This window comes from Poromitra crassiceps, assembly GCF_964638095.1.
Source record: "Poromitra crassiceps genome assembly, chromosome: 9".
Classification (NCBI taxonomy): Eukaryota; Metazoa; Chordata; class Actinopteri; order Beryciformes; family Melamphaidae; genus Poromitra; species Poromitra crassiceps.
Window position 1 is genome coordinate 55,985,908 of NC_139630.1, and position 12,500 is coordinate 55,998,407.

Genomic DNA, 12,500 nt, shown 5'->3' on the forward strand with positions numbered 1-12,500 from the left:
AGTTCTGATGTCAGTCCAAGTAGGAATAGAGACACTGAAGAAGCCTTACGTTTGACTTGATTCCCTCCCTGCATTCATCAGTGAAGCACTACTCCCCCCAAGAGGAATTGGTTGTAATTTTCTTATTTTGTCCCGTTTCCAACGTTCACAAACACAAAGCACAAAGCACTGTCCTGGCAACGCACTGTTAGAGAGACATGAGGTTTGGTTTACCAGTCACCTCTTCACTTCTTCTTTACATGGTTTGAGAGAAACACCAGGCTACGGCTATAATGACAGATAGATGCAGGCAAAAATACAGGACGGGCGACTGGATGCTAACCGCTAATGCCTCCACAGCCATGATATTTCACACTGCATCGTCTTCTTAAAAACACATCCTTCATTGGCAGTGAATGGGCTGAGCTAAGATGTGGGAGAGTCCCTGCATGCCACAAACACAGCGATGCACATCAACGTTTCCATTCTGCCTCTCTCTTCTCGCATCCAAACGCTCTTTGTTGTGGGGTTGAGCTGCATTCCAGCCTCTCAGAGGACTGTTGCTTTTGCAGGCCTTAATCACTGCCACTTTGAAACAAAGAGTTTAACCATACGAGAACAGTCACTGCCACTTTATAAACAAAGAGTTTAACCATACGAGAACACTTACAATGATTCAGAGCCAAATGGAAAAATACACGCGCCTGAATAAAATACTGTAGTTTTGAGTAAACAATTTTGCCTGCGATGTCTGCACAGTGATATTTTGCTGTCGATGCTGATTGGCTTATTTTGTTCTACATGTATGTATGCATGTATATATTTGTATGCATGTATTTATTATGTATGCATGTATATATTTGTATGTACATGTAAGTGTGTGTGCAGCTGTGTATGTTTGTGCATGAAGGAGTTTATACCTGTGTGTGTGTGTGTGTGTGTGTGTGTGTGTGTGTGTGTGTGTGTGTGTGTGTGTGTGTGTGTGTGTGTGTGTGTGTGTGTGTGTGTGTGTGTGTGTGTGTGTCTGTACTGTATATAAGCATGAGTGTGTAGTGTGTATTCAGACCCCAAAATCTAATATCAGATATCAAATATGGCCCTAAATCTGTATATGCCTTATAAATGTTTTGTTGTGCCATTAAGTGATTTCAAATGCGTTGCTATATCACAATTTAGCTCAAACAAAGCAAAGGGAATGAATATTTAAACAAGCTTGATTTCCCTGCAATTTCCATTTGATGCTTTCACAGAAATTTGTAGAATTTGGTTTTCACTTTGATAGAATACTTTGCATAGAAGTCAGACTACAAATCCTGAATAAATGCATTTTGAAATCACTTAAAAGCACAACAAAAGGTGCAATGCCTGCCAGTGGCCAGTGGGTGTGTTAGTGTGCATGCAATGCGTGTGTGTGTGTGTGTGTGTGTGTTAGTGTGCATGCAATGCGTGTGTGTGTGTGTATGTGTGTGTTTAGTGGGTGTGTTAGTGTGCATGCATGCGTGTGTTTAGTGTGCATGCATGTGTGTGTCTGTTTAGTGTGCATGTGTGTGTGTGTGTGTGTGTGTGTTGTGTGTTGATCTACCTTTGCCCATGTACTCGGTGACGATGTAGATGGGCTCCTCCGACACCACGGCGTAGAGCTGCACCAGCTTGTCATGGCGGAGTTTCTTCATGATCTGAGCCTCCTCCAGGAACGACTCGGGGGACATGGTGCCCGGCTTCAGAGTCTTCACCGCCACCTTGGTGGTGCCGTTCCACGTTCCTGGCAAACCCGCGAGAACACGCCGGCATCAGGAGGACGCCATGTTGCACCCATTCATATTCACATGGCATCATTTCAAAGCGAGACTTGACAAGCGGGCTGTCTGAACTGAACGGAGGATTGGCGGGGTTGATTGGAGGGGGTGATTGGCGGCAAGTCAAAATCAAGGGAGAAGTCTCGCTTTGAAATGACAATGAGGCAAACATGCAACACAGGATAATTATGAAGAATCAGCTGGCCTTGAATTCACATCATATGAAGGTTGAATTCACATCATATGAAGGTTGAATTCACATCATATGAAGGTTGTACCGAAGGATCATTAAATGGGGAAGAGATTGAGGGTGGACTCTGATTTGAAATGGCTTTAAAAAGCCAGGAGAGAGCGATCCAGCAGGTTTTAAGACCCACAATATGTAGATAATCCTTTGTAGGATGATTAACAAAAGCAACCGCCCTGTAAGCTCTTTACTGGTTGCATGCCAGCTACTGTAACGCACCACGGCACTGTGTCAGAGCATGCAGAGTCACATATGGATCCCTGTCATCACAGCACAGCAGTGCTCGAACCGTCTCATTCTGTCACAGTCATAGCAGAACTATCAGTGGTGACCTTTGACCTAAAGGCAAAGCAGACCGCCGCCAGTTGACATTTTGGTCTCCATGTGTTTTGCACAGCAGGCGGCGGCCGGTTTGGGGGTTTTAATTTAAGAGCGAGCTCATAAATCCCAGAGAGAGAGAGGCGGCTTCATTAGTGACACAGCTGTGCAGCCATTTTGGGAGGCGGGACCACGCGGGTGCTGCTCACCTGCTGGGCTGTGAAGAGCCCCATGCACAATCTCTATCCGAGTGTAAGAGGATAACGGAGTGCACTGCTGCACCCCCGACTCTGTGCAAACTGGAGATGTAGGAAATATGCAGGGGGGATAGAACATTCATCCTGAGTAGGAACTAAGTAGGAACGTCTTGTTTCCTGGACTATATGTTACAAAACAAACAGACAAAACCCTGTGGGAATCCTGGAGAGGGAGAAGATCAACGCTTTCATCTCCTATTAGAAAACATCATTGCAATCCCCCCTCCCAGTTTCTCCCCAATTGTACTTGGCCAATTCTCCCTGCTCAACCCCCTCTGTTGATCTGCGGAGAGACTAGTAGACTAGCACATGCCTCCTCTGATACATGTGCAGTCGCCTTGCCGCTCCTTTTCACCTGACAGCGAGGCATTTCAGCAGCAGGGGGTAGCGTGTAGGAGGATCACGCTATTTCCCCCCCCGAACAGGTGCCCCGATTGACCAGAGGAGGCAGCAACCGGGACACATAACCTTAATCCGGCTTCCCACCCGCAGACAAGGCCAATTGTGCCAGTATGGATGCCCGACCAAGCCGGAGGTCACACGGGGGCTCGAACCTGCGACCCTCATGTTGGTAGGCAGGGAATCTAGCGCTGCACTACCCAGGCGCCCTTGCAATTTTTTTTTTTTTTTTACCGGTTTAAACATTCCGAGAAAAGGATGAATGAAAATCCTCACATTGACCTCCAGGATGCCCCCAGTGAATATCAAACCAAAAGAAAAAGATGGTAGTTCTGTTTTGCATTTCCTTACCACACCACACATCGGCAAAACATCCCGCCCCCAGCTTGACTTCCAGATCGAGCGTGTCTCGTCTGATCTCCCAGGCATCATGAGTCAGTCCCACAGTGTCAGGCGTGTAGTTCACACACATGCCCTCTAAGTTATAGCACAAACCATCCGCACTCTCTACAAAGGGGGAGGGGAGGGGAGGGGAGGGGAGGCACACAGGGTTAACTACCAGGGAGTGGAACATGCAACGACGGCGCTGGAAGGAAGCCATCTTTGCACCATCAGAGCAGAGTCTCCTGACACACTGGATGTCTTAAGTGATTTCAAAATGTTTAGGGGGGGGGGGAGTCACAAACCAAAATGTCCAATCTTGCCCCATTTTCTCATTTCATCTCCTCCCCTCGCAGGCCGGATTTATTTCTTTGTGTTTTGTCTGGTGTCTCTGGTGTGTGTCTGGTGTCTCTGGTGTGTGTCTGGTGTCTCTGGTGTGTGTCTGGTGTCTCTGGTGTGTGTCTGGTGTCTCTGGTGTGTCTCTGGTGTCTCTGGTGTGTCTCTGGTGTCTCTGCCCCGGGTCAGTGGTTTTCCTTCCACGCCGCCTCTTTGGGCCCGGGACGTTACGGAGGTGATTGGATCCGTACCCATCCAGACCTCCCCAAACTGCCCGTTCCCGAGGCGCTTGATCAGCTGCAGCGACTCCCGTGGGATCTCCCACACGTCTTTGGTTTTGACGGACAGGTCGGTGAGGCGGGGCATCCCTTTGTGGCAGGGCACGACCAAGCGGCAGCAAAGGCCCGCGGCTCGGTCTGCGTACGCCGCGCAGCGTAAAGAGCATAAAGAGAGATGTACAGAGCGTTAGCAAAGCATCCTGGGACATGGGGACAGAGGAAAGCCAGCCTGGTCACCAGAATACGTACAAAGTAACACACACACAATGCAGACATTTGATTCTGGCGGTTGGGATGGGGAAGCAGGTGAACTGTCAAAGCAACGGTGCAAGTAGAGAGGCATGGACAACAATGAGCAGAGGATGAGTCAACACCAAAGTTCAAAATCGATTCTGCTCGTCCCACTTGCTGGACTCACAGACTGCTTCCTGGACTCACAGACTGCTTCCTGGACCAACAGACTGCTTGCTGGACCAACAGACTGCTTCCTGGACTCACAGACTGCTTCCTGGACTCACAGACTGCTTCCAGGCCCAACAGACTGCTTCCAGGTCACAGCCGTCCAGCAGTAATCAGTCATGCACTCTCGCCCTGATCCTTAATCATCATAAATGAGACAAAGTGGTGCTCCTCTCAGTGTGAGTAGGTTTCTGTCCCAGGGAGATGCTGTTCACAGCCCTAACATTTGATCAGCATCTCAAGTTATTTTATTTGTTTTATAACTTTACTATGATTATTTGATCAATATCTTAAGTTATTTTCTTGTCTTGTTCCTTGTGAAGAACTTTGGAACTCTTGTTTTGAAAAAAAGTGCGCTACAAATACAATTTATATTTGAAAGTTTATATATGATGACATGGTAAACCTTTCAATCCTATCAGATGAATGTTCATGTCATTGTCCCTCCCTAATTTTTTGCAGTTAATTTTAAGCTTTCTCCTAATACCTGTCTATGTTTTAATTTCCCCACTTTTTTGTCACAGTTGTGCTGTTGTGCTGGTCCAAACCTGCTGACTGAACCCAGGGGAGAAACCCTACTGTTGTGCTGGTCCAACCCTGCTGACTGAACCCAGAGGAGAAACCCTACTGTTGTGCTGGTCCAACCCTGCTGACTGAACCCAGGGGAGAAACCCTACTGTTGTGCTGGTCCAACCCTGCAGACTAGAGATGCGCAGATGAGCTTTTATGCCATCCTAATCCTAATCGCGTATGCATGAACCGTCCGCTCGCCATAAATCCGTGCAAATTATTTCATACTATTTATAGATCCGGCCCGCCATTCACCCGCCATTTCACAACGCTATAAAAGGATCGAACTGACGGTTTCTGCTGCCGTTGGTGCGATCGCTGCAGTCCAAGACTCCAAATAAACTTCCATGCTGTATTATGTCCAGTCCCCCACTTGCCCTCATGTAGCTTACTCGGCTAACGCTATAGCTTTAAGTTTAGTTTGCTGGATTGCCTCATTGTATGGGAAAATATGAACGCGTCTTCTCTTCAAACACGTCTTCAGCAGAGACTCCTTTTTGAGGGTGACATCAATGACCATATATGGACCAAAAGTGGAGCCTAGCGACCTAGCACATGGCTATTGTTTTGTTTTACGGCCGTGGGTCCTTTGGGGGATCTACAATAGGCGACTAAGAATATGCCCGACGAAAAATGTCGCTTAAAATACGTTCATAGACTAGAGAACGTAATTCATATTATTTTCCCTCATTAATGATACATCGTTTCAACCGCCCGCAACCCATCTGCTATTAATCAGAATGTTTATTTTTATGATCCGGCCCGCCCGCGGGGCAAGATATCCATGGTCAGCGCGGTTATAACGGCGGCCCGCGCATCCATACTGCTGACTGAACGCAGGGGAGAAACCCTACTGTTGGTGAAGCTATGGGAGATGGTGAAGCATGGCGGCAGGTCTGTAGAGAACGATAGGCTCACCTTGGCTAATGGCATCTCTGACTCCCACTCACTTAACGATAATGAGGGTAATTGATGTGAGATCACTCGGGCTGTCAGTCACTCTTCTGGGAAATGTATGTGCACAGTTGTGGTTAACCATAAAGGTAGAGTCGCAGTCATTTTAACGGCCATGTTGTGCATTAACAACGGTGCTTGTTTAGGGGGGAGAGTGGTCCTCTAGCTGCTTCTATATGGCCATCACTTTACATGATGACACCATGTTCTCTGTGTGTCACATGAAATCCAGCCTCTCTTGCTCCACTCAACAGGAAGCTGGTGTTTGCCCGCCATCGATTACGTCGGGGTTTCCGTCTGTCCGTCCAAGCTGACATTTAGAGTGACCCCCCCCCCCCCCACACACACACACACATGGCAGGGAAATATTGACCCCCCCCCCCCCTAGTGGCAGAGATAAGGTCCCAGGGTGTTTGCGTAGGGCCGTAAAGGAAAGATAAACGCCTGCGTCTCGCTCAACTCGCTGCCCCGCTGCCTCAGACATCGATACAGCAGCACTCTGCTCATAAAACCTGTCAATATGTCAATAATATCATCAGGTATGTGAACGAGCATCAGAATAGTGAGCGTTTTCTAAGAAAGGCGGAGCAGCATCCTCAAAATGATGCATCTGGAGGTGCGACACTTTGATCGCCGTGTTGAATCCGTCACTGTCTTACGCAAGTTGATTAATTTGAAAGAAAATAATCTGGATTGTTGTGTTTGCAGATACGCTACATTGTTTCACTGTCTTTTCTGTTTCATCATCAGTGAATCGAAGTTGCATTGGCAAAATTCACGACGTTATACTGTAATCAATAACCATCTGCGATCAGTTTCATCCAAAGATGTTTGAGTCAAGACAACCTGGCATAGAACATGTTTGATGAGCCTACATTGATGCTTTTCTCCTCCTTCCACGTGCTTCTGAGAGACAGCTGTGTTGTGTCAGAGCTGCAGAGAGGCTCTTTACATGGTTTGAAAGTAGAGGAAAGCAAAAGGCAGTAAAAGCAGAAGCCCTGGAAAGAGTTCAGGTCATGGTTCAGGTGAAGCCCTGGAAAGAGTTCAGGTCATGGTTCAGGTTCAGGTGAAGGTGAACGTGCGTTGTCTCCGTACATCATCTGGGTTGGCAATAAACAGCAGCGGGTGAGACAGTTAATGTGCCATGATGACACAAACACAGAGAAAATCCATAGTGACGATTTCACTGCTTAGACATCGATATGTAAAGTCAATGTGACCAATACAGCGTGACAGAGAAAATATCCTTCTGCTAGTGAGAGGGAGATCGAGAATGAGGACAAATAACAAATAAGGACACAGACTGTCCATTTTGCTGCAAATCGACAGCGCTGCTTAATCCAGAACCTTACTTCCTGGAACTCTTGAGAGTAGTAAACAACTGGTCCATTGGAGTGAATGGAGATGTGGTGACTCTTCTGTCTACACAGCTCTCAGGCTCTCAGGCTCTGGGCCTAAATGCTTCATGCATTTGTGGATCAATTCATGGAAACAGACACTGGCTGCAGCTTTCAAATAGGGCCCCAGTGTCAATGCTTCAAGCCTTCAATGCTGTGTCTCCTCCATAACACATATCACTATGGCAACAATGCTGTGTCTCCTCCATCACAAATATCACTATGGCAACGTCACTATGGCAACGTCCGTCTGGCCGTTTCCTTTCTTGTCTTTTTTTTTACCCCCCCTGAATTAACTAAAAAATGGAATATAAGATTGTCTCCTAAACAGAGAAAGCTGCCAAAAGAAGTGCACACTTTTACTGACATCTCCTTACATGATTTCTGGGTAATTAAGTAAACTTAACTTCAAACTTTCAAAAACACAAACTCTTACACCTCGCTGCCACTCGGGGGCGCCAAAGTTCAAAGGCAGCTAGTGCTGCCAAAGTTCAAAGGTAGCTTAGTGCTGCTTTAAAAATCGGACCTGTGACTTTCGTTTACATGTCCTCGTTTCTCGGCTCCCACTCATCTCCCTCCACTAAAGCAGAAAACACGCTAAAAATAACTTCTAAAAAAAACATCTCTCTAATTGCGCTCTCCGCTTCGGCTCAAAATGTCAGTTGAAAGGTTACAGGAAGCTGTGACTAACTGGGGGGTTTTGGTACCTGAGTAGTGCTGCACCAGCTGTGGCAGCGTGTCGAACTGCGCGCGCGTGGTGATGTAGTAACCACCGCTGTCCAGCTTGCGGATCTTATAGTGCTTGACGTGGTCTCCTTTGACATCGTCCCAGTCCCGTATGGACAAGGAGAAGGCACCTGGAGGAGGCACACACACGCGCACACGCAAGCACACACACGCACGCACATACGCACACGCACACACACGCACACACACGCACACACACACACACACACACCCACACACACACACACACACACACCCACACACACACACACACACACACACACACAGAGTGATGTAAGTGAGAGAGGCCAGAGTGTATTGCCCTTAGAAGTGAAGTTGAGCAGTGACTGGCTTGGCCTTTGTTTCTTTGTAGATAATATAAGAGGAGAACACACACACACACAGACACACAGACACACACACAGACACACAGACACACACACACACACACACACACACACTTACAAAACACACATAAGACATCTCGTTACTGTAACACAACAAAAATATGTTTTATTTGTTTTTTAGCTTAATATTAATCATGAAGGAAATTGCAGCAGATACTGCTTATTTTTCATCATTTGATTAGCAGGGCTGATTGTATTCATGTGAATATAACTGATCATTGTGATTTCTATCACGTTGGGCTGCTGACATTGGTGTATATTGCTGCAATGTTTGGCACCTGTGATGACACACTTATGCAATTTGTGACAGCGAGAGGTAGATACCCAAAACCCATGGAAGAAATCCCCACACTTGTAATTGCTACTAGAAGGCTGACGTGATGCTTTTCCCCGAGGCAGCAGCTCATATTTACAGTCAATCCCACATTACACAGTCTCTGGGTAGTGTAGAGGTAAAAGCAATCCCCTACCACCAGGGGGCGTCTCTGGGTAGTGTAGAGAGGTAAAAGCAATCCCCTACCACCAGGGGGCGGTAGTGTAGAGAGGTAAAAGCAATCCCCTACCACCAGGGGGCGTCTCTGGGTAGTGTAGAGAGGTAAAAGCAATCCCCTACCACCAGGGGGCGTCTCTGGGTAGTGTAGAGAGGTAAAAGCACTCCCCTACCACCAGGGGGCGTCTCTGGGTAGTGTAGAGAGGTAAAAGCAATCCCCTACCACCAGGGGGCGTCTCTGGGTAGTGTAGAGAGGTAAAAGCTATCCCCTACCACCAGGGGGCATCTCTGGGTAGTGTAGAGAGGTAAAAGCAATCCCCTACCACCAGGGGGCGTCTCTGGGTAGTGTAGAGAAGTAAAAGCACTCCCCTACCACCGCAGCCAGGTTCAGAGCTGTGTTCTGTGAGCGAATATAAGAGCTAGCGAATATAAGAAGTTCCCGGTGAGATTTTTCAAAAATCTTTCAAAGTAAAAGAACGATTCTGCACAATTATAGAGCAGACAGGGGCGAATGAAAAATGATTATTTTCCACATTAAACTAATAAACTAAGCATTTAAATGAAGCTATACAATACAAATTATGTTTCTGTATGACAATAACTGTTTCAATAACATTGATAACTTTCTTCTCAGTATCTTAATACATAAAAGCTGTTCACTAGAGTGCATAGCCTTTACAAATTGGAGTCTGGACACTAGACAGGTTTGTGTTCAAAATGGGAGCTTGCCAAACATGCACGCGCTCGGGGAGACCTCCTCTATGACATCCCACCCTCTGCTAAGGCCAGTAGGAGTAAAACAAAATATGGCGGCCCATCAAACCCACCCAAACGCACTATGGTGACATTTCTGGACAGCTACTGGACAGTGGACACTCCCGTGTCCAAGATGTCGGCACAAACCATATATGCACGCGCTCAGGGAGACCTCCTCTATGACATCCCACCCTCCGCTAAGGCCATTAGGAGTAAACAAAAATATGGCGGCCAATATGCGTTTGGGTGGGTTTGATGGGCCGCCATATTATTTTTTTTACTCCTAATGGCCTTAGCGGAGAGTGGGATGTCATAGAGGAGGTGTCCCCGAGCGCGTGCATATGTTTGGCAAGCTCCCACCCTGAACACAGACCTGTCCAGTGTCCAATTTGTAAAGGCTATGTACTCCAGTGAACAGCTTTTATCTATTAAGATGATGAGAAGATCGTTCTCAATGTTATTAAAACAGTTGGTGTCAAACAGAAACATCATTTGTATTGTATACCTTCATTTAGATCCTTTGTTTATTGTTTTAATCTGCAAACTAAACATTTTTCTATGCTTTTTAAAAACATGACTTACGCGCGCTTTTACTCTGAAGGCTGAACGTCCAAACCGGAAGTCTTATATTCGCTAGCTCCGCAAACCGGAAGTCTTATATTGGTTCATACAACACAGCTCAGGTTCAGTCCCTGGCAGTGGCACTTCTGGCTTGGTCAGACCAGACGTTACTACAGACACAATTGGCCGTGTCTGCGGGTGGGAAGCCAGTGGGGTGTGAGTCCTGGTCGCTGCACTAGGGCGTCCTCTGGTTGCTGTTCGGGGGAGAGGGGAACCGGGGGGAATAGTGTGATCCTCCCACGTGCTACATCCTACTGGTGAAGCCCCTCGCTGTCAGGTGAAGAGAAGCGGCTGGTGACTTCATATGTATCGGAGGAAGCATGTGCTAGTCTACAGCTCTCCCCAGATCGGCGGAAAATGGGATGAAAATCCAGAATTTTTGTATTTGATCAAATCCGACATGACATGAATGCAACACAACACCACACACACACACACACACACACGCACGCACAGCTTGACGATATGAGTGTCTCTGTGTTTTACCCTTTGTGGTCTCACTCTCCCGGATGAGATAGGTGCCGCGAGGGTTGCCGGTGGACAGCAGCTGCCTCTCTGCATCCTTACGGCCCAGTTTACCAAAGTACCAGCTGGAAAGAGAAGAGATGTTTAGCTCAGGCTTCCATCACTGCCACTGATGGACTGGCTGTTGTGGGATTGAACTTGTTCGTTTTCCGTTGCAGGACCGTCTCTCTAACAGTTAAATAAACTGCTGCAAAGGTTTCAATTGTACAATTTGTGTTTTAGATCATGCTAGTGACGATAAGAAATATTCCCGGCTGATGCTAACCCAGCAGCCTAGACGCTAACCTAGCAGCTAGCTTGTGTTACAGTATATGGATTGTGACAGCAGCCAGTCACGAGGCTGCTGGCTTCCTCCCTGCAGACGATTGCATCAATATCCACTTAGTCATGATGGCCTCCAAACCTGGAGAAACACTGATGCTCGTTCATAGCAGAACGCTGCAGAAACCTTGTGCTTCAGAAGCAGAACGCTGCAGAAACCTTGTGCTTCAGAAGCAGAACGCTGCAGAAACCTTGTGCTTCAGAAGCAGAACGCTGCAGAAACCTTGTGCTTCAGAAGCAGAACGCTGCAGAAACCTTGTGCTTCAGAAGCAGAACGCTGCAGAAACCTTGTGCTTCAGAAGCAGAACGCTGCAGAAACCTTGTGCTTCAGAAGCAGAACGCTGCAGAAACCTTGTGCTTCAGAAGCAGAACGCTGCAGAAACCTTGTGCTTCAGAAGCAGAACGCTGCAGAAACCTTGTGCTTCAGAAGCAGAACGCTGCAGAAACCTTGTGCTTCAGAAGCAGAACGCTGCAGAAACCTTGTGCTTCAGAAGCAGAACACTGCAGAAACCTTGTGCTTCAGAAGCAGAACGCTGCAGAAACCTTGTGCTTCAGAAGCAGAACGCTGCAGAAACCTTGTGCTTCAGAAGCAGAACGCTGCAGAAACCTTGTGCTTCAGAAGCAGAACGCTGCAGAAACCTTGTGCTTCAGAAGCAGAACGCTGCAGAAACCTTGTGCTTCAGAAGCAGAACGCTGCAGAAACCTTGTGCTTCAGAAGAAGGACCATGACATCTTTATTTGTCTACTAAAGCTGACGGCTGACATTGTCCCGTCTCGTGATGCACAAGATACTTCTTCATGTCTCAAAGTCGTCGATCATAAATGAACATAAATCTTCACAGGAGGTAGATTGATGCTGATGAGTGGATCTGCTTTGAGTCCAGAGCGCTGCCTCACACTCACACTGCACCACACCACACACACACACACACACACACACACTCACACTGCACCATTTCAAATGTTGTCTGACTGAAGGGAGGCGGAGGGTCTGCTGCAGCTAGTACACACACTCCAAACAGATGCAAAACACACACACACCACACCACACCACACCACACACACACACACACCACACACACACACACCACACCACACCACACACCACACCACACCACACACACACACACACACACACAACACCACACCACACCACACCACACCACACACACAGGGTCAGGAGGAGCACTGACACACTGCCTCTGTCTTTAGGGTATTTCTTAGAGCATGACACTAGCTGCGTTTCCATTCAGGTTTTGCGCAAATTCTAAGCGAACTTTTGA

General features: G+C 47.3%; 1 protein-coding gene across 4 annotated transcripts in view; it reads right to left on the bottom strand.

Moving 5' to 3' along the window:
- fynb (FYN proto-oncogene, Src family tyrosine kinase b) overlaps positions 1 to 12,500 on the bottom strand; it is a 102,491-nt gene that overhangs the window by 8,315 nt on the left and 81,676 nt on the right. For 2 of the 4 annotated variants that reach the window (XM_083643470.1, XM_083643471.1), the window contains 4 exons: positions 10,858 to 10,961; positions 8,079 to 8,228; positions 3,965 to 4,129; positions 1,562 to 1,741 (listed from right to left, as the gene is read on the bottom strand). In XM_083643470.1, coding sequence (XP_083499596.1) covers positions 1,562 to 1,741; positions 3,965 to 4,129; positions 8,079 to 8,228; positions 10,858 to 10,961 — 599 coding nt within the window. Of the gene's footprint in view, positions 1 to 1,561; positions 1,742 to 3,347; positions 3,504 to 3,964; positions 4,130 to 8,078; positions 8,229 to 10,857; positions 10,962 to 12,500 lie in introns of all 4 variants that reach the window. The other 2 variants (XM_083643473.1, XM_083643472.1) reach the window with 2 other exon arrangements.